The 23,329-nt window shown below is 41.6% G+C and overlaps 1 protein-coding gene across 3 annotated transcripts in view; it reads right to left on the bottom strand.

The window, feature by feature from the left end:
• Nucleotides 1-23,329, bottom strand: part of UBXN7 (UBX domain protein 7) — a 98,660-nt gene that overhangs the window by 19,595 nt on the left and 55,736 nt on the right. For all 3 annotated transcript variants that reach the window (XR_008794242.1, XR_008794243.1, XM_056127298.1), the window contains exons 5-10: nt 21,969-22,081; nt 15,311-15,457; nt 13,085-13,175; nt 11,536-11,663; nt 778-1,174; nt 597-676 (exon numbers count right to left, since the gene is read on the bottom strand). Coding sequence is in view for 1 of the 3 variants with exons in the window: in XM_056127298.1 (XP_055983273.1) it covers nt 597-676; nt 778-1,174; nt 11,536-11,663; nt 13,085-13,175; nt 15,311-15,457; nt 21,969-22,081 (956 nt within the window). In the remaining 2 variants the exon portion in view is untranslated. The remainder of the gene's footprint in view (nt 1-596; nt 677-777; nt 1,175-11,535; nt 11,664-13,084; nt 13,176-15,310; nt 15,458-21,968; nt 22,082-23,329) is intronic.

Raw genomic sequence — 23,329 nt, 5'->3', positions numbered from 1 at the left:
AAAAAACCAAACATGTCTTGTGAGAGAAATAAGGATAATAAGGTAAAGGTAAAGGCCCTCCCGTTGATCGTCGATTTGCTCGAGCGGGCCCAGTAACATCTCCATTGGAGACTTTGTTGTTACTGTGTCTGGCATATCGAATACTCTCGGTAGCTTGCCGGGCTCTCCGAGAGGGGCGGAGGAATCGAACTCGGGTCGGCCATGTTGGCCGCTTGTAAGGCAAACGCCCTACCGCTGTGCTATTGCTCCAGGATAATAAAGTCAGTTATTAACCACTTTGTAGTTTCAACTACTAAGAAATCCAGAAGTTCCATTATAGTCTATATATAACCACAATTTCCCTTTCCAGGTAATTACATCAGATGGGTTTCTATTCTAGGCAATCTTAACATAAGAAAGGATAGGTCCTATATGATTTGCCTAAGATGGCTCCAGAAGAAAACAGAATTAAGATTCATCAGTTACATTTCCATTTATTGGGCAAATTAAATTCCTAATACCTAACATTTTAAAAAATCATCAAGCAATCCTCAACAGACTAACTTCAATTATCCAGTCTCTCTTTGGGGCAAACACCTCCATTAAGATATACTTACTAGGAGTTTGGCTTGCTCTGGAAGAGTTATCTGTTCCCTTTTCCCATCTGGGTATCGCAACATCAGCTGTGCTTTTGGTCCTAAAAAACAATGGTAGTAGAAAAAAATATATAAAGAATAATCAATTTAAATAAACAGATTCCTTAATTTTTAAAGTAAAACAAGTCTAGGATACACTCACCATTTACATCTTTGCCTTCTAATACCCCGTGTGACTTTTCAGGTGACATCTCTAATATTTCTGAATCCACAGCTGGCAATCCTTGGTGGTTCGTGGCTGTTCCAGACTCAGTTCCAGTTGGGGGCTCTGTGAGGGGCCTTCGGGTTTCCTCTTTCCTATGCCCAAAATCTTTGTGGGGAGACTTTCGGGATTTGGCAAGATTCTCAACCTCCTCTTCTTCTTCATCAGAACCACAAACGGATATAAACTCCTCACTGCCAGAAAAAAGTTCAGATTCAGATTCTTCATCTGAGCGGCTATCCTGTTTTGTCTGTGTTGAATCAAAATGTGTCTCTTGTAAGGAGGCTCTGATTGCTGCTTCTAGCTGGCTGTCTTCACTTGCATCAATAAGACTCTCCTGCAAAACACAGTCATTTAAAATGGGCAGAAAGAAAAGAGAAAGCAGTTAAACCAAAAAATGAGTTATGCCACATAGTACGGTATAAGAAATATAATAGCTTGCTAGCAGTAACTTCCGCAAAATTTTATTTATTTTAATTTTAAAAAATTTAATATTTATTGAGTCACTGTTAGGTACATGTGGGAGCCAAGCACACACTCCACCTCTGGCTCAGCCATACAAGCTCATTTATCAACCTTGCTTCAGAGACTCATAAATAAATCTCAAAGAGATCAAAAGCTGAAGTTAAGCTTGGACCCGTGAAAGGGTGAATAGCCAGGGCACCCTGGAGGTGGGGCAGGTTAGTCCAGCACCTGCCCAAACAGGGCCCCCTGCAGCCACTTGCTCCCATAATCCAAAATCACCACCATGCTCCTGGCCACATTCCACTGTCTCAGGACGGACTCGCCAAGATATTAACCTGCTGAAAATTTGGGTATGCAGTTTTTGTGACTGAAATCTTCAGGCTTTCTCGGACCTGGTATGAGCTACCTCCTCCTACCTCCCTGTACTTCTGGGCGCCTTGGTAGTCATATCCACACCCCAAAGTCGCCACCCAATTTTAAAAAGCTTGCTCCAGCTGTACCTTCCCAATAAAAATATGGAACTCCCTGGACAAACAAGATGACCTCTTAGTACCTTATTGTAAACCATAATGCACAGAAGAGAGAGATAGAAAAAAGAAAGGTGCCTGCAATAGAGGCAGGTATGTGTGTTGGGGGAGGATGTGGAGGCGAGGGGGGGCGGAATAAGGAGATTGGTGGCTGGGCTACTGGTGGAGAAACGGGTGTCAGAACATTATATGATTGAAACCCAATCATCAATAGCTTTGTGATAGTCTATCTCATGGTGATTCAATATTCAATGGAAAAAAAAGAATTAAAAGGAAACACTGTGGTTTTTACTATCTACCAATCATATAGCAAGGAATTAAAAAGAACAAAACCCTTTTATTGTTTCTATCCTTTTTACTGATCTACTTTGTGGGGTGCTCAAGTCTTACTCTGGTGCTGTACTTAGGGGTACCTCCTGGTGGTACTTGGAGAACCGCATGTGGTGCAACAGACAGAACTGGGGGTAGCCAAGTGTATATCTCTCTGGCCCCAAAGAAAAAACTTTTAAACAAACATGATGCTAATTTACTACAAAATAAGCAAACAGATGTGTCCATGTACTTTGCAATGGTGTAAGAGGACTGTAACACTGAAACAATGACACTGCCTGGTATGCAGCTTGATTTTAAAATTGTCACCATGACAGAGTTGTCTCCTATCTAATATTCACTGACTCCAATAAAACCAATCACTTCCATAAAAAAAAAATGTGTCTAGATGAAATATTCCATTTACAAATTTTTCTTAAAACTACAGAATATTGGGGGGTATGGTGCTGCCAGCAGGTCAATCTGTACCTGTGAGGTGAGTGCATCAGCAGCCTGATGGCACCGTCAGGCTTTCAGATACCCCAAAATTGCTGCTGTGCCTTTGGCCAGACCCCAAAAACTTGGGGCAAAGTTTACCAAGAAAGTGAACGGCAAAAGTTAGGTATGTGGGAGACACACCCACAAACCACCTCCAGCTCAGCTATATCATTGGAGGCATGGCCCCTCTTGGTTCCTAATCAAGCTGCTTAACGGCCATAATCCCAGAGACTCAAATGAATCTCAGAATCCAAAGGCTTTTGGCAGAAATGTGTCCTGTTCTGCAGTAGGTTACTGGTGCTGGGCCACTCCAGATGGGAATAGGTTTCATGCCTTGGCCTGTTCCCCCTGGCGGCCTGGTGACCACCATCCTCCAGAGGCCACTGGACAGTCAGGTTTGGGCCCACAGTGACAAGACACGTGGGGCCTCATGGAATGGTGATGGAGCCTGTCCTGTCCTCCCCACCCCAACGAGACCCCAAGCCATCACCCACAAACGGCCTCTCTGGCTCCTGATCAAGCTGTTAAACGGCCATCATCCCAGAGACTCAGAAACAAATCTTGAAACCCAGCGGCAGAAATGCATCTGAACCACACACAAGGTGGCCGCCACCTCAGAGCTTATTGGAAAGCCAGGTATGAGCCGGCGGTGACGGGGCAACTGCAGTCTCATGGGAAGGGGTGGCGATACCGGCTTGTCCTTCACACCCTACCGAGGTCATGAGTTGCCCCCCACGAGTGGCTCTCTGGCATGGCCATGGCTCCAGAGGCAAAAGGACTTAATCCACAGCCTGGCAGCTTGTGGCAGAAAAGTGAATGGGTCATGCTTTAAACTACGGCGCCATGCCTCCCCGGGAGAGAAAGGGTCTTGCTTCCTTCCGCCTTTTTCCCACCTGGCAGCAAGGTGGCTGCCGCCTCAGAGCTTCTAGGAAAGCTAGGTATGAGCCAGCGGTGACGGGGCAACTGCAGTCTCATGGGAAGGGGGGCGGTACGGGCTCATCCTTCACACCCTAACGAGGTCACGAGTTGCCCCCCATGAGCGGCTCTCTGGCACAGCCATAACACCAGACATACAGAAACCAATACCGTAATTATCCGGCTCTTTGCAGAAATTCAAAATCATTATATGATTATATGATTCTCATAACCAGCAATAGAAAACAAAGTATCTCACAATGCCTTTTCAGCAATTCTGATTGGGGGGGGGGGGGGTTTCTAAACAATAATGGTGCATCTTTTGTCAAAATAATGAATGTAATCAATGTAGAGAAGAGTTAAGTAGAAATCATCTGCCTCACAGGCATTGGGAAGGGTGGGAGGGGGGTTCTTGGTGGTGAAAAATGAGTACTGGTGAAGGGAAAGGTGTTTGATCATTGTATGACCGAGACAAACCTGAAAGCTTAGTAACTTTTCCCACAGTGATTCAATAAATAAAATATAAGAAAAAAATGAAATTATGAAAAAAAAAGGTGGAGTTCATGCCCAATTTAATCAGCTAATCAGTGGCTGAATAAACAGCAGTACTCCTACATTAAAAAAAAACTGGGGGCTGGAGCGATAGCACAAAGGGTAGGGCATTTGCCTTGCACACAGCCAACATGGCCGACACAGGTTCGATTCCCAGCATCCCATATGGTCCCCCGAGCACTGCCAGGAGTGATTCCTGAGTGTATGAGCCAGGAGTAACCCCTGGGCATCACCGGGTGTGACCCAAAAAGCAAAAAAATAAAAAAGTTAAAAAAAAAAAAACCCTAGAGAATATTGACAGTACAAGCTAAACAGTAGAAACATGGAACTAAATAACTATTTAAAGTGATCTCAAATTTGTGGTTAGTTTCATCTTAAAAAAGTATCCACAAAGGAAAATAAAATTGAACTTATACTATATTCAGCGGAAAAAAGACTGAGCTCTATTCAATAACCTAAAAAAAGTAGAAAAATGAGTGAAACCAGAATTGTTCCTTTAAGATCAACAAAACTGATAATCCCTTAGTTTTTCAGAATAAAAGAAGCCATAAATAACCAAAATAGGACAGAGAGGAGATGTCAGTATAGATATTAGTCTTTGAAAGAGTAACAAAGAAATATAACAAACAGATGAACCATCTCCAATGCCAAGTGAGCTCATTCACTGTCCACGATCCAGAAATTCATAAGTAAATCTCGTAAGAGATGAACAAGTTGCAGAGATTCTTTTCGACCCCGCGAAAGGCTGAGTTACCTGGGGCACCCGGGAGGGGGGCACAAGTGAGCAACATACCCACACCAAACAGAGCTGAAAACCTCCACACTCCAGAATCACCACCATGTTCCCGGCTGGCACCAGCCTCATCCAGAAACTATCTGTGGAAAAACTCAGGTATGCAGGTTTTGCGACTGAAATCTCCGTGCTTTCCTAGAGTCAGGGATGGGTTATTTTCCCCATATTTTTCAGAAGCCCCGGCAGTCACAAACATGCCCCAAAGCTGCCACCCAATTAAAAATTTAACTCCAGCTGTATTACTCCATTAAAAATTTTAGACTTCCTCTGGCGCTTGGCCATGTGGCCACGCGACATTTCTTATTCTACAACTCTGATAAACCAGGAATAGCATACTAGATTGGAGGGTATGAAATTTAGAAGCCAAAAAATCTTGATTAACCAAATATAAACACAAAGGTCTTAACCTACAACAACATCTTAGTAATCTCTTATACGAGGGCTTAATGAATCCAATGCTGAGATATGTCTGGATGATTGTGAGATACAACAGACTTCACTAACTTTCTTCTAAGGAAACATTTTTTTTAATCATTTACCAAATTATTGATAACAAGCAATATAAAATAAATTGTTGAGGGCCTCCATGGGGGCAGGCTTAAGGGCTGGTTGGGAAAATTAAAAATAATGGTGCTGGGGCTGGAGCAATAGCACAGCAGGTAGGGCATTTGCCTTGCACGCGGCAGACCCGGGTTCAATTCCCAGCATCCCATATGGTCCCCTGAGCACCACCAGGGATAAGTCCTGAGCGCAGATCCAGGAGTAACCCCTGTGCATCGCCGGGTGTGACCCAAAAAAAAAAAATGGTGCTGAGACGGTGCAATGGTGGTAGAATTGGTGTTGGGATATTCAATGTCTATAACAAATCATCATGAACAATTTTTTAAAAAATAATTTTAAAAAGGGAATATGACAAATAACTTTATGTCAGTATATCTGACTTTTTAAGGGAAACAGAAAATTTTCTAAAAACCACAATACTAAAACTCAGGCCCTATCTATTAATCAAATTGCATCTGTAGTTTACAACATCTCACAATGAAAACTCTGTGCCCAGGTGATTGCACTGGTGAAGTCACTAAATATAAGGAAAAACTATCATCTACATACAACTTAAGAGATAACAGAGGAGGAAACCCTTCCCATTCATACTGAGAATAGTATTAATTAGCTCAATGCTCAAACTGGATATTACAAAAAAACAACCCCCCCCCCAATAAAACTACAAATAAATGCACCTCATGGATAGAGAGACAGAATTTTTAGCAAATTTAACAACATATATTTAAAAATAATACATTGTAACTAAAGTAGGTTTTAGTCTTGGAATGCAAAGTGGATTTAGTATTAAAACCTACAAAAACGGAATTCACTAAAACAGGTTCAGTAACAACCTGGCAAACAGAAAGAAAAAGAAACTCTCAACATGATAAAGTGCTATCTATAGATATATATAGATAACATCAAAGCTAAAGATAAAACATTGAATACTTTTACCTCAACACCAGAAACAAATGGATGTATTACTACTTCTATTTAACTGTACTGGAAGCCTTAATTTAAAACATACATACATACATACATACATATACATACACACACACACACACACACACAAAACGACAATAAAAGATTAGAAAGAAGCATGGTAAGTTCGTTATTTGTTGAAAACAAGCTCATTTATACAGGAAAAAAAATAGAAGTAATTTACAAAAAGTTACTAGGAATGTTAAGTGAGTCTAGCATGTAACCTGCATGCAAGTTATAAGGTCAGTATACAAACTACAAAGTATTGTTGAGACATTGAAAATTTAAATTAATGGAAATATAAGCCAAGTTCACATTTCCAAAGACTCATTGTTAAGATGCTAACTCTCTTCAAAGTGCAATTCCAACCAAAGTCCCAGTTGTTTTCTTTGTGAAAAAAATGTCAAGTCTTTCTAAATCTTACATGGAAATGTAAAGTACCTGAAATAACCAAAAACAATTACAAAGAGTCAAATCTTAAACCAAACAATTAACGATACATTATAAAGCTATAGCAATCATTCAAACAATGAATTATTGGTGTAAAGAGACTTACCAAACACCAGAAAGAACAAAAGTCGACATCATGCATGATCAAATTTTGGGGGAGTGGGAGTGGAGACAGCACAGCATTAGAATGTGATTGGTTGCATGCAAGTAAAGTACTTTAACCCTATACTATATGTTTAAATTTTGGCAAAGATGAGAAAACTATTCAAGGGAGAAAGAATAATCTTTAACAATCAGTACTGGGACAAGTTTATTGCCATATGCAAACATACCAAATAATCCAACTAATCCTCACCCAAATACCATATTCAAAGTGGATCACTTACTTAAGAGCTGGGTTAGGCTAAGATCTCTTAAGAGACTTAAGCTGATAAGTTAGATGCTATTTATTAAAAAATTTAAATAATATGTTAAATATAAAAAAACATAGTAAGGTATTGCAAATGGTCAATGGTAACAGACCTTAAGAATTGGCCGACAGAACTGAGTTGGCCAAAAGGGTGAGAGGTGTGTGTGTGTTTATGTGGTGGGTGGAGAGAGATGTGGTGTTAGAACACTATATAACTGAAACTCTATTATTAATAGTATTCTAAATCATAGTGCCTGAATTTTTTTTTAATTGACTATTCAGAAACTCAAATAAGGGGCCAGAGAGATAGGGCACTTGCCTTGCATGTGGCCTCCCAGGGTTCAATCCCAGTCCCCCATGTCCACCAATAGTGATTCCTGAGTACAGTGTCAGGAGTAACCCCTGAGTACATCTGGGTGTGACCCACAAACAAAAACAAATACTAAAAATTGCTTAGATTTGTTTTACAAAATAAACTATTGTGAAATAAATAAGCAACAGAATAGGAGAAAATATCTGTAAACCTAATATCTATTATAGCTACAAAAAAAAAAACCCCACAAAAAACCCTTACAATTCATTAAGATATGGAATCTCTAAAAATGAGCCAGAGAAGTGAACAGACACTTCAAGAAATACAGCAAACCTTGACAAATTTTGTAAATTTTAAATCAGGTTAATTCATTGTGCATTATACTTTAATATGTTTACTTCAAAGCAATGAAACTATTTAAAATAAAATAAACTTAAGGTTAACATCATTTACATACTAAAGTAAATATTGGTAGATGTGCCCAAAGTAGTACAGTGGTTTGGGCTGAAAACACCTATAAAGAGCGTGTTCAGGTAGGTTGATTTTTAAAAGAATGGCATTAGACAAATACAGCTATGCTTGTAACTCACATCCACTTCTTTGCTTCCTTCTAAATAAGACCTCAAGTATGTTTGTGCAAGGAGGTATCTGCTAAAATAAGCAAAACTATGATTTTCTGGATGTTTATCTTTAAATAGGAGTGACAGCCCTTGCTCTCTGTTCACACTTAGATATATAATACCTGGAAATTAGGCTGTGACCACAGGCCAATACTAAGGAAGGAGATAATGGAGAGAATAGGAAACACTTGGTTCCTAGATAACATCTCCACAAATCAAGTACTACAAGACTTTTCTTTGAACTTGATGAGAAATGTAGCTGTATTCCTTGTTTAAGTCTTTATTTGCTGGTGTTTTTCTTGCAAAAGCTGATAAAAATTTATAACACTGAAGAGGTATCTGAGGTTCCAGAACCCAAACTATTCCTAAGTATTTATTCAATTTATTGTCTTACTCTTTCTACTTGGTGTCTTAATCTAGTGAGACTATAAACTCAATTTTTGTTGAAATTTAGCAACTCAGAGAGCTAAGGCTCCAGTTTGTGACAGTATGTATCAATTTTATGTCTATAAAGATAAGCAGTTATAGTATGGTGATAATAAAAAATTCTCTGGTTTTTAAAAAAATGCCTTAGAAAAGCATTCTACCGGGGCTGGAGCAGGTAGTTTGCCTTGCACATGGTCGACCCAGGTTCGATTTCCAGGATCCCATATGGTCCCCCGAGCACTGCCAGGAGTAATTCCTGAGTACAGACCCAGGAGTAACCCCTAAGCACTGCTGGATGGGAAGGAAGGAAGGAAGGAAGGAAGGAAGGAAGGAAGGAAGGAAGGAAGGAAGGAAGGAAGGAAGGAAGGAAGGAAGGAAGGAAGGAAGGAAGGGGAAAGAAGGAAGGAAGGAAGGGGAAAGAAGCAAGGAAGGAAGGGGAAGGAAGGAAGGAAGGAAGGAAGGAAGGAAGGAAGGAAGGAAGGAAGGAAGGAAGGAAGGAAGGAAGGAAGGAAGGCATTTCACCAGAGGGCTGGAGAGATAGTGTAGTAGATAAGGTGCTTGCCTTGCACATGGCTGATCCAGATTCAATCCTGGCACCCCACATGGTTCCCCGGCCTGCCAGGAGTGATGCCTGAGACATGATGGAGAGTCAGAAATAAGCCCTGAGCACTGCTGGGGAGCCCAAAGCCGCCCTCAAAAAAGTGTTCTAACAAGAACTTCTCTATGTATAAACAAAAACATAAGGGTAAAATGCTTTGTTTCTGCACTACAACATCTATGAGTAATTAAGGAAAAAAAAAGAAAAAAGTGGAGCTGGAGTATAAAGCTCAGCGGCTTAGAATACTTGCCATGCAAGCAGATAATCAGTGTTGAATCTGAAGTGCTGCTACATGTGCTGAAAATGAGCTGAACCTTATAACTGGTAGTTTTTGATTCCCAGAGATTTATGGCTGCACAGTAGCCAGATGTATGTGCATGACTAAGGGATATAACCCTCAGCAAACAAAATTAAAAGATGTGTAAGCACTGTGGCTAGGGAGTGTGATCCCTGAAGGGCATCTATGTGGGCACTGAAGGCCCTCCTATCCCTCCCAGGAACATACACACATCTAAAATGTGTCAACTCCTAGCAAGCATGTGTACAGACATCACAACTAAGTAGAGTACAATCCTTGTGAGCTCAAGTATATGATGCAAGCACTGCACCCAGGAATGTGTGCAACTCCAAGTCATCAGAGCAACAACAAAGGGAAGCCGGGGTGGGAGAAACAAATGTAGAACAGTAAAGAATCCAGGAGATACACTTCCAAGCAATACAATTTAACAAGAAAGAAATAGAATTCTATACCATCCCTTGGCAAGCCACCATCGTTAGAGTCATCCTACGGCAAGGAGCCATCGTTGCCCTTCCGTAAGTGGACTCCCTGAAAACTACATTTATCCTCAGGGCCATCAAATTTGAACAGCTCCTACAACTAACATGAAGGTCCCCATAACTTACAACTAATATCAATACCAAATAACAAACAGATCTTATTAATAACATCAAATTACAAATAAATCAGTATTTCTCTATGGCTCAATGAGTCAGGTTACATTTAACCAGTAAAAATGTCTAGCTATCCTGAGAGTTATTCTAGCAAAAATATCATTTCTTCACTTCCATAGCTGCTTAAATCTGGATACCAAAATCTTGGCAGTGCTTCCTGTCACCAAACTTGCCAGATCAGTCCTCCTGCTCACTGGTACATATTCACATTGCCTACTTCTAAAACCAGGTCTCACGTAAGTGCTTGAACCCTGGCTGCAAGGGAGACTGAGAATATGAATATCATTTCACTGAGATAACAAACCTTTACATGGGAAATCATCAATATATAAGTTTTTTATGATGGTATAGCCACAATTATAACAATGCAGTGTTTACTATCTTTACCACTGAGATAATGTGGGTTTTTTTAAAGAAACAATTTGGTGGTTCAGACACTAAAATATATATATTTCTTATACACACGTGGTCTTCATTCAACAGTCCTGCTTTACAGCTTTCCAAAAGTCCTTGAAATTGTTTAAGTATTCTAATCAGAAAAGTGATTTTCAGTACATTAATGAAAGTACTAAGAAAATACCTGAAGAACTGGATGTGAGAGAAAACTATCGATCAGTGTGGCACTTTCCATAGAGTGGGAGGGGCAAGAAATTTGGTTCAATTGTCAATGACTTAATCAATCACGCCTAGGTAACAAAGCCTCATCAAACACCAAAAAGGAGGAGCTTAGAAGAAATTATAGGTTCCTGAACAAAAACAATAATGGGGAGAGGGAGGAAAGTTATGACCAGTTCAATGAAGGCATGAAGTTCCATGACATTTTTCCTAAGCTTCTATTCATCAGGATCTAACTCACATCCTTTGTAATAAACCAGCAACATACTGAGAAAATAGGTTTCCTGAATTGTGTGCACATTCTAAAAAATTTTAACCTGAGAAAGGGGTATCAGAAGTAGGTAATAATTTGGATTTAGACAGGCACCTGAAGTCTGAGAAGGTAATAGGAACTTCAATTTGTAATCAATTTTTTTTGAGAAGTAGAGGTTAACTGCCTGGGTTTCCCTACTTTGTCTGAAGTAGAAGGTAGTCTTGGGAGATCGAGCCTTTCACCTGTGGAATTTGATACCACTTCCAGTTACCCAGTTTAAGAACTGAAATGGATTCTTGGATACTCAACTGGCCTTTGAGACTGCTTGATGATGTAGAGAGACTTACACACTCACATTTAAATCAAAATGTGGACACACCTAACACCTATGCACCATCATAACCTCAAACATTTAATATAAGATGCATATATACTATTGCATTTAATTTCCCAATATCACTTTTAAGTCATACTTACTGAACGAGCACACTTTTTGGGAGGACTGCTGGAGAGTCCATCCAATTGCCCATGTTCACCCAGAAAACCTGTAACTTGGTCCAAGAAAGAAGATACATCTAACTGGTGCCACTCGACCAGTTTTTGACCTAAAGATTAAAAAACAGGACATATAAATATGCTAAACTAATATTTTCTGAACATTCCCATCAAATACTTCTGTTTATTTCTTGAGTCACGCTTGCAGCACTCAGGGTTTACTCCTGGCAGTACTCAAAGAAACATGTGGTGCTGGAATTGAACCTGGACCAGCAGTATGCAAAGCAAGTGCTTTATTCCCTGAACTCCAGCTCTCATTATTTCTTTTGTAAATGAATAATTAAACTGTAGTAAGATTATATTACCACCTGTCATCTTCTTGTTACAGTTGCCTTCATAACTCATATAATAACAATACTTTCCAGACATCATGATGGGGCAACTGTCTTGCCAGTTGGTGTCACTGCCAATTAGGAAGGAGAAATTCAGCAAAACTGTATCTATATAAAAACCAACAGGGGGGCTGGAGCAATATCACAGCGGGTAGGGCGTTTGCCTTGCACGCAGCCAACCCGGGTTCGATTCCCAGCATCTCATATGGTCCCCTGAGCACCGCCAGGGGTAATTCCTGAGCGCAGAGCCAGGAGTAACCCCTGTGCATTGCCGGGTGTGACCCAAAAAGCAAAAAAGAAAAACAAAAACAAAAACAAAACAAACCAATAGGGCCAGGGAGACAGTACAGAGGTTAGGGTGCATGCAAGGCAGGTTCAATACCTAGTACCACATGGCCTCTCAAATATCACTGGGTGAGGGATGTGGAATTCCCCCAAACATCCTGGGATATTAACAACTAACTACCAGGTTGTTTGGCAGAGTATCACAAGGAATGAGCCCTAGGTGCCTTGGGAGACCTCTTTTCCCACCAAATCAAGTAATAAAAGTGGTTCTATCCTTTTCTTCTTTGGGAGAATTACAACCAATACATAATAAATATTTTATCTTTCTCTTTTGTGGAGAAGAGGGAGTTCCTCCAAGCAGTGTCCAGGAGCCCTGAAGCCATTCCAAGCAATACCTGGCCTGATAAGCTAATAATTTTCTAATGTTCAGCAGTACTGGGACTGACTTGGGTCACCCAAGCAATGTTAAGTAGACTGGGTATCAAATCTAGGGCCTATACATGCCAGGCATTGAAAAGAGCTTCAGCCTTTTGAGAGACCTTCAGTTTAAAAGTATAGAAAACTACCATTTTTCTTCAGTGGTTCGTCATAAAATAAATACGAATAATGTATATGTTATATGTAAGTATTGTCCTCTGAAAGAACAGAATGGCACAAATATAAAAATACTCCCAGAAAGAGACTCCCTAAATACATAATTCAATAGATATTTAAATAGTTCTAAAAGACATGAACAATAAAACACCTAAATTATTACAAACAACTCTAAAACTGAAATCAAATATTAAAAGTCAATTATTTAGGTTAACAGAAAGACAGACGAGGTTAAAGCTGTAAGTTGATAGAAATCTTACCTGTCCGTGGATCCAAGATAGACACGTAGGGAAAATCTCCTAGCTTATAAAACTGTATGTATCTCTGACCTTCTTCACTGTCGTGATAAACCTGTTAAATCATCGATAAATTAAAAATAAAATCAGTTTCTAAAAAAGCATCAATTTTATCCACTCCAAAGATAACTTTCAGATATATTGGGTTCTCACCCCCACGTTAAAGAGGAAAATTAGTTTCAACTTTCTGCTCTAAGACCCCTCGAGTCTTCCTTCCTAGTTCAGAAAAGATATTGCTCTTCCTATTTTGGGCCACATGCAGTGATGCTCAGATACTATTCTGAGATCAGTGTCTGGGTGACTATGTAATACTGGGGATCAAAAGCAAGGCTCCTATTCTGAGACTACTTTCTGACACCCTGCTCTTTCTTTCTTATCTGATCACCTATGTTATATGACTCAACCATATATGTCTTAGTGAGTCACAACATATTAAAATTATAAGCTTTGAACAGTCATAAGCAAAGAGATTCTTAAGCAACAGTCATTGAATAAAGGATACAATTAGAAAAAAATATACTGAATTTAGGGAATTTTAAAGTATGATATAGCATCAAGAGCATACCTTAAAGTGAAAAAAAAATTATATACATAGAAATTTCAATTTCCTGTAATTTTTTTTATAAAATAAAAACTGAAACCAGATCACTTAATCTGGTTCATTTAAGATCATTTAATCTTAGCTTCCACTAGAGCGATAGCACAGCGGGTAGGGAGTTTACCTTGCACGCGGCCAACCCGGGTTCGATTCCTCCATCTCTCTCGGAGAGCCCGCAAGCTACCGAGAGTATCCCCCCTGCACAGCAGAGCCTGGCAAGCTCCTCGTGGCGTGCTCGATATGCCAAGATAAGTAGCAACAAGTCTCCCAATGGAGATGTTACTGGTGCTGAATCGAGCAAATTGATAAACAACGGAAGGACAGTGCTACAGTGCTAATCTTAGCCTGGCAATTTTAAAAAGAAATTAGAGCCAACAAGATTAAGTGACAAGTCCAACGCCACAAAGAAAATCAAACTCACAGTAAAATACAAATGTCTCCCCCAGTATTTTAAGATCTACATTAGCACCATCAACAATACCAGTCAACAGAATAGCACTGCACTGTAGCACTGTATTCCTGTTGTTCATCGATTTGCTTGAGCGGGCACCAGTAAGTCTCCATTATGAGACTTGTTGTTTCTGGCATATCAAATATGCCACGGGGAGCTTGCCAGGCTCTGCCATGAGGGCGGGATACTCTCGGCAGCTTGTGGGACTCTCCGAGAGGGGCAGAGGAATCGAACCTGGGTCAGCCGTGTGCAAGGCAAACGCGCTACTGCTGTGCTATTGTTCCACCCCAGTCAGTAGAATATGTACTAGTAAAAAACTTGAAATGTTGCCAATTCCAAGTGAGCTAAGCTACTAAATATCAGGTCTTAAAGACTTAATGAATGGGGGCTGGAGTCAAAGCACGCAGCCGACCCGGGTTTGATTCCCAACATCCCATATGGTCCCCCGAGCACTGCCAGGAGTAATTCCTGAATGTATGAGCCAGGAGTAACCCCTGTGCATCGCCAGGTGTGACCCAAAAAGAAAAAACAAAAACAAAAACAATAAGCACTTAATGACTGACCCCTAAATAAAAATACATCATTAAAATTAGTTTTGTATTAGATATATCAAGTTTTAACATAGTTCTTTCCATCTGTTTTGTACCTATTAATTTTTTTTTTTTTTTGCTTTTTGGGTCACACCCGGCGTTGCACAGGGGTTATTCCTGGCTCTACACTCAGGAATTACTCCTGGAGGTGCTCAGGGAACCATATGGGATGTTGGGAATCAAACCCGGGTTGGCTGTGTGCAAGGCAAACACCCTACCCACTGTGCTATTGCTTCAGTTCCATTACCTGTTAAATAATTTTAATTATTTACAGAGCTTACATTATATGTCTACTGAACACCATAGCTGAATATTACTGAATAATAAGATGCTTAAACCCTTCTAAGATATGGCTTTCACCCTTCTCTTTAAAGTTCTTCAGTGCTTCACTTTTCTTTTTTCTTTTCTTTTTTGTTTCAGTCATTATCAGTGGTTTCACCTTTTCATGTTGAGAATTTAACTAAGTTACTAATTTTTCCTCGGTTTGTAAACTAATTCCTCCTTCTTAACATCCCATGCTAGAGAAATAAAATACTACAAAAAAATCTCACCTGCCAGAAAATAAAATGTTCCCGGATAATATTCTTCACAGATTCATTGCTCCATACGTCACGATTGAGGCACTGGCATGCAAAGTCTTGTACATTTTGAATATTTATCATCAGCCACTTATTTTGCATCTGGCCACACTCTTTTGCCTATAAAAGTTACATACCATTTGCCTCTGGTAATTGAAAATGATATTTCAGAATTCAGAAACTGACTTTAATAGAATTACAGTTTTTGCTGAAAGTAGACTATAGACAGAACACGATGGCCACTTAATTCCTCTACAGCAAACTACAGCACCCTAAAGGAAAGAGTGAGCAAAAGGGAATGCCCTGCCACAAAGGTAGGGTGGGGTGGGGTGGGGTGGATGGGGTGGGAGGGCTACTGGGATCATTGGTGGTGAAGAACGGGCACTGGTGGAGGTATGGGTACTCGATCATTGTAAAACTGAAACCCAATCATGAAAGTTTGTAAGACTACAACTGTACCTCATGGTGTTTCACTAATAAAAAAAAGAAAGAAAAAAAAAGAAAAAAATTACAGTTTTTTCTCCTGAAGTGTGACATTTAAGAGTTTTCAGGGGGTATGGTGCTGCCAGCAAGTCAATCTGTACCCGTGAGGTGAGTGCATCAGCAGCCTGATGGTGTCTTCAAACTTCCAGATACTCCAAAATTGCTGCTGTGTCTTTGGCCAGACCCAAACTTTACCAAAAAAGTAAACGGCCAAAAATTAGGTATGTGGGAGGCACACCCACAAACCACCTCCAGCTCAGCTATATAATAGGAGGCATGGCCTCTCTGGTTCCTGACTGAACTGCTTAACGGCCATGATCCCAGAGACTCAGAAACAAATTTCGAAACCCAACAGCTTTTGGAAGAAATGCGCCCGGTCCTTGCAGTAGGTTACTGGCACTGGGCCACTCCAGGTGGGAATAGGTTTCATGCCTTGGCCTGTTCCTCCTGGCGTCCCAGTGGCCACCATCCTCCAGAGGCCACTGGAAAGTCAGGTTTGGGCCCGCAGTGACGAGACACGTGGGGCCTCATGGGACGGTGATGGAGCCAGCCCTTTCCTCCCCATCCCAACGAGACCCAAAGTCGCCGCCCACGAACTGCCTCTCTGGCTCCTGATCAAGCTGTTAAATGGCCATGATCCCAGAGACTCAGAAACAAATCTCGAAACCCAGTGGCTTTTTTGGCAGAAAGCGTCTGGACGGCATAGTAGGTTATTGTCACAGGACCAACTCAGGGGGGAAAGGGTGCTGTCTTTCCGCCTGCTCCCCCTTGGCAGCTTGGTGGCTGCCATCCACCAAAGGCCACTGTACAGTCAGGTTTGGGCCCGCAGTGATGAGACACGTGAGGCCTCACAGGATGGGGGTGGAGCTGGCCCGTTCCTCCACGTCCCAACGAGACCCCGAGCTGCCGCCCACGAACAGCCTCTCTGGCTCCTGATCAAGCTTCTTAATGGCCATGATCCCAGAGACTCAGAAACAAATCTCAAAACCCAGTGGCTTTTGGCAGAACTGCGTCCTGTCCCAGCAGTAGGTTACCGGCGCCAGGCCACCCCAGGTGGGAATAGGTTTTATGCCTTGGCCTGTTTCCCCTGGAGGTTTGGTGGCCGCCATCTTGCAGAGACCACTGGATAGTCAGGTTTGGGCCACAGTGACGAGATACGTGGGGCCTCACAGGATGAGGGTGGAGCCGGCCCTTTCCTCCCCATCCCAACGAGATCCGAGTTACCGCCCATGAACGGCCTCTCTGGCTCCTGATCAAACTGCTAAACGGCCATGATCCCAGAGACTCAGGAACAAATCTCGGACCCCAACAGGTTTTGGCAGAAATCCCTCCAGATTTGTTAAAATTTCGGAATTTCAAAATTGTGCGGCTACTATTGTGACAACATGTTATTCATAACCAGCAATAGAAAACAAATTGTCTACTGTTGCCTTTTTGGCATATCCAAGTATTGGGGTATAATCCCAAATAATAATGGTGGTTCAGGTGTCAGAATATTAAATGTAATCAAAGTAGAGAGAGAGTAATGTGGAAATTATCTGCCCCACAGGCAGAGGGTGTGGGATGGGGGTATACCCGGATTTTTGGGGGTGGAGAATGGGCACTGGTGAAGGTACGGGTGTTTCATTGTATGACCAAGACTTAAACCCGAAAGCTTTGTAACTGCTCTCACGGTGATTCAATAAATAAAATTATAAAAAATGAAAAAAAAATGTAAGGTGGAGTTCATGCCCAATTCAATCAGCCTAATCAGTGGCTGAATAAATAGCAGTACTCCTATATTTTTAAAAAAAAGTGTTTTCAGAAAATAGAAACTATTCATAAAAATTTGTACATGTACATAATTATACTGCCCCTTTAAAAGAATTCTCTAAACCAAATCCCGTTTTATTATTATCTGGTGGGTAGGGAAGAGGTGGCATGTCAGAACTCAAGAAATTTCCTGGTAGTGCTCAGGGGACCATGTGGTGGGAGGATTGAACCCAAGACTCCTAAGTGCTTCTATCCTTTGAGTTATCTTCCCACACCCTTATTTTAATTTAAAAGAACTTTTCTTTGAGGCTGGAGAGATAGAATAGCAGGTAGGAACTTGCCTTACAAGCAGCCAACCCTAACTGGGTCCCTGGGAACTCTATATGGACCCCCTGGACTGCCAGGTATAATCCCTGAGTGCCCTGAACACTGATGGTTATGCCCCCCCCAAAAAAAGAATTTTTCTTTGTTCATTGCTATTGATTGTAACAGGTTTTTATTGTATGTTTTGCACCTGAAATAGATTCTACAAACTTAGTAAGTTACTTGATTCTATTGTATTGTCTCTTCTAATGCTGTTTTTCCTTCGATATTTTCTATACACATTAAAAAATATATTTATCTACATTTTTAAGCATATGCTAATTCTATTTTATAAAACTACTCCCTAACATTTTAATAAACGCCACTGAGGGTTTTTTCTCTTAGTACTGCTTTCTTACGAGTGGATTTCAAAATATATATTTACAGGGTCAAAGAGAATTCCAACTATGAGAATTTCAACTATCTCTAAGAGTGTTTCCCCAGCTTACAGAACAAGTATTAATTGCGAATGCATACTTTTTTAACCTCACAGTTCCTCATCACCACAAATACCCAAGGAATATTCCTGACTAGGGAAAGAATGGCAAAAATCCAAAAAGAGCAAATACTTCTACTTCAGACCTTTAGCAGAAGCAATGACAGTCAGATTTCTGAATAGCTGTGTCCCTGAACAATATTATTTTTCAAATAAGTGTGGATAAGGAACATAGTAAAATTCAACTGAGCCTTAAAGTAAATAACAGTTGAAGAATGCATTTTTATTGAGAAATGAAGGTAAAGAAAATCTTTAAACACGTTCACACTCTCACTGTCACTGTCATTGTCATCCCGTTGTACATCGATTTCCTCGAGGAGGCAGCAGTAACATCTCCATTCATCCTAGCCCTGAGATTTTAGCAACTGCCACATTGGAGGCTCTTTCAGGGTCAGGGGAATGAGACCCATCATTGTTACTGGGTTTTGGCATATCGAATACGCCACGGGGAGCTTGCCAGACTCTGCTGTGCGGGCAGGATACTCTCAGTAGCCTGCTGGGTTCTCTGAGAGCGAGAACTAGACAATAAGAGGTCGCATGGCTGTAAATGGAGCCATGCGCTTCCGGGAGCTTGGTTTTATAGTCTATGGGTTTTGGCCGTTGATGGGATTACATGGCGTCAGGGGCAGTTGGTGGGTAAAACACAGAGCTACTGGAAGACGGGGGATCTGGGTGAAGGAATCAGTAAAGGAATCCAGGTATGCGGGACCTGGGGCTGAGATCTCCAAGCCTGCTCGGATCGGGACTGGGTCTCCTTCACCCAGATCCCACATCTTCCAATAGCTAGACGTTACACCCACCAACTGCCCCGGGCACCATGTAATCCCATCCCATCAACGGCCAAGATCCAGAGACTATAAAGTCAAGCTTCCATAAGAGAACAACGCACAATTTCCTGCCCCAGCGCCTGGCTGTCCTCACTGGGGCCCCTTGGAGCGGGACACGTTGAGTTTCCCTCCCCGCCCCAAGCAGAGCCCTGGCAGCTGAAGACCTCTGAAATCCAGCCACAGCCATGCTTAAAACCACGGTCCACATGCTCGGACGAGCCTCACGTTCACACGGTTTTATAAATATTGCCATCCTATATTTTGGTATGAATATCCAGGAAAAAAAATCACTTTTCAATATTCAATACAGATTCCACAGATAAAAGCCCAGGTTCTAAAATGAAAAATCCCTGTACTGAGCCAGGAAGGTATTAATTAGCCAAAAGCTTGTTTTAAAGTATAAAAATATTTATATATTTAGTTGTGGTTCTCACCACAACATAAAAGTCCTTCCTGTCAAGCAAGACATCTAAAAATGGTATGTGAGCACAACAGTCAGTAAGTACAATCTCTTGGGGCTGGAGCAATAGCACAGCGGGTAGGACGTTTGCCTTGCACGCGGCTGACCCGGGTTCAATTCTCAGCAGCCCATATGGTCCCCTGAGCACTGCCAGGGGAAATTCCTGAGTGCAGAACCAGATGTAACCCCTGTGCATCGCTGGGTGTGACCCAAAAAGCAAAAATAAATAAATATATAAGTACAACCTTTGGTAAGCATATATAAGGAACAAGATGGCCTCTGGCGGGGCTGGAGTGATAATACAGTGGGTAGGACATTTGCCTTGCACGCAGCCAATCCGGGTTCAATTACCAGCATCCTATATGGTCCCCTGAGCACTGCCAGGAATGACTGATTCCTGAGTGCAGAGCCAGGAATAACCCTTATGCATCACTGGGTGTGACCCAAAAGGCAAAAAATAAATAAATAAATAAACCAAAAACCCCCAAAGATGGCCTCTGGTAAGCACTATAATCAAGTGTTGCAAGCAAAGAATCTGTAAGGAGTGCTTCAGTTTCCTTACCAAAAATTCTATTTGGCCCTTGGAAAACACAACTAAATGTACAAGCACCAGGTGCTTCTGTGACTCTGAGTCATTATAGCAGCAGTAACAAAAACACAGATAGGGTATCAAGGGGTACAACGAGAAAGAAATCATATAAAATATAATTACTTCTACAACAACAATATAAGCAAGAAAAACGATGGAGAGGAGAAAAAAAGCATAAAACACAGTGAAATAACTTGTATCTAGGAAGCAGCATATCTTTAAGTATACAGACGATAATCATTATCTTTTTTTAAAAAAATATTTAATTGAATCGCAGTGAGATACAGTTACAAGGTTGAACATGACTGGGTTTCAGTCATACAATGTTCCAACACCAGTTCCTTCATCACATTCCCCTCCACCACATTTCTGACACCAAAGGTTCCAGTTTCTCTTCTACCAGCCTATCCTCACACCCCACCTGCCTGTGTGGCAAGCACTGTTCTTTCTCCCCCTCTCCCGGCTCCCACTTCCACCACCTACCCCAGCTTTGGGGCATTACATAATTACACTGTCTTAATTGGAGACAGTACAGCAAGTACAACATGTGGCATTGGCACGTGGTTGACCCAGATTCAATCGCTGAAGACCCTTCTGCCCCCCATGCCTAGCAGGTGTGATCCCTGAGCGCAGGGCCAAGAGTAAGTCTTAAGAACAGCTAAGTGTTGTCCAACCCCCCCATCCCCACAAAAGCAAAAAAAAAAAAAAAACAAAAAAAAACAAAAAACCAAGGCTAATCAATGGAATTTACCAAGCAATCTATCTCATATACTGCTGTTAAAAATAAAAAACAGCCAAAAAACCACCTCTGGCTGGCACCAGATAATGTCATCATCGGCCACGATCCAGTGTTTCATGTCCTTCTCTCCCGGAAGGGAGCATAACATGTCCCTCACCATAACCATGCCGCTGGACCCCCACCACGTCAGGCTATTTCATTCAAGGCACCCTGGAGGGGGACGGGTGAGACTCCTCCCTACCCCAAGGGACCCAAAAATCTCCAGAACTCAACTGCCACCATGCTCACGGACGCTCTCCACATTCTCAAGCTGAGCCTCACCCATGAGTGAACCTATTCCTGCACAGCTCCATTTGCAGCCACACAACACTACACACCACACACCACCCATACTACAAGAGTACTGCACCACATTTGATGGGGTTCAAAGTAGGAGGCAACCAATCTTAACGGGAATTTTTTTTTTTTTTTTACAGATATAAGCACACAAGGCCCAACCTTTAACAACATGTTAGTGATCTGTTACAGAAGGGCTTAATGGCCCCTGGGTGAAATACAACAATCTTCACACTCTTTCCTCAAAGGAAACTTTTTTGTAGCATTTTCAGTGGTTTTTCATGACAAAATATCTTATTGTTTTGGGGCAGGGGTTGGGGTTCGGGATGGAAACATCCAAAATATGGTGGTGGGAAGGTGTAATGGAGGTGGGATTAGTTTTTGAATATTAAATGCAATCAAATCTTGTGACCTACATTATAAAATAAAAAAAATTAAAAACAGAAATAAAAAACAATCTCTATTAAGATGCTAGTTTTCTATATACGAAAAACTTTTTGCTCTTATAAGAGTAAAAAAGGCAGTATTTTTGCAAAGAATTGCAAAAGGATCCATTCAAAAAGCTTGAAATCACTTAGTAACTTACTGTTTCAAAGCTGCCTTTATGCATCAAATCAATGGGCGGCCGGAACAGATCTGCAAGGGTAGTTAGTTTTTTATCTATTGCTCCTCCATTTCTTAATTCCTGTTCTTGACGAACTGCAATACAGGTTAAAAAAAAAGCTTCAAGTAAGAATAAAGTCGTAAATATGGCAATGAAATACAGTTTCAAGAATAACAACGGGTGGGCTGGAGCCAGAGAGAGTATAGCAGGAAGGGAGATTGCCTAGCACATGGCTAACCTGGGTTCAATACCTGGCACCTAATCCAGTCTCCCAAGTCTCGCTAGGAGTGATCCCTGAGTACAGAGTGCTTACTCCTGGCTGCTGAGTGTGCCCCTCACGCCCCCAAAATATTGTAGGCCCAAGAGCTAATCAAGAGGTTAAGGTGTTCGCCTTCCATCTATTTAAATCCTCATACCACATGTGTCTCTGTTGTACTGTGAGGGGCCACTCCTGAGCACAAAGCCGGCAATAGCTAGACCACTATTAAGTACCCAAACCTTAAAAAACAAAGACCAACCCTCTCCCCACCCCCACCACCAAAACCAATGTGTTTGTCTCCTTGACCTCAAATATAAATTCTAATGCAGATTGGCCCTCCCGTTGATCGTCGATTTACTCGAGCGGGCCCAGTAACGTCTCCATTGGAGACTTTGTTGTTACTGTGTCTGGCATATCGAATACTCTCGGTAGCTTGCCGGGCTCTCCGAGAGGGGCGGAGGAATCGAACTCGGGTCGGCCATGTTGGCCTCTTGTAAGGCGAACGCCCTACCCGCTGTGCTATCGCTCCAGCCCTAATGCAGATTATAAGGAAAAAAAAGGAAAGCTTGGTGATGCTATCTAAAGGTTACAACTAAAAATAGAAATTCTAGTAGTTATCTTGGCCTGGGATGTTGTTCAGTGGTGGATCACAGATTTGGCAACAAAACTGGCCAACACTTGGGCACTGTGCTTGAGAGGGGACAATATACTCTTTAGTTGTAGTGCTTGCAAATATGGGGGTTGCAATTATTTGTGATGCACACACACATTTTGGTTGTAGGGGTAACCAGAGGTGACCTTGGAACTTATACTCATGCCTGCTGGGGCGGGCAGGGGAGGGGAGGGTGATCACACTTCTTGCTACAGTGCTTGCGTGTCTTTTTCTGTTGCAGGGCTGTGAACTACAAGCATCAGTTGTAGTGCTCGAACATATCCAGCTGTGCACTGAAGACTGTGCATTGTTGCAGTACCAGGAATCCCAACAGTGGAGTCATAGAAGTGTATTTAGTATATGTAGACGAGATTGGGGATTAAACTCATGACTGCACAATTGCAAAGGCAGGTGCTTTTTGTCACTGGGCTA

This window comes from Sorex fumeus, unplaced genomic scaffold (genome assembly GCF_029834395.1).
Source record: "Sorex fumeus unplaced genomic scaffold, SorFum_2.1 ptg000063l, whole genome shotgun sequence".
In the NCBI taxonomy this organism is placed as follows: domain Eukaryota; kingdom Metazoa; phylum Chordata; class Mammalia; order Eulipotyphla; family Soricidae; genus Sorex; species Sorex fumeus.
The sequence above is the reverse complement of the archived record's forward strand: the minus strand, read 5'-3'. Positions and strand labels throughout refer to the sequence as shown.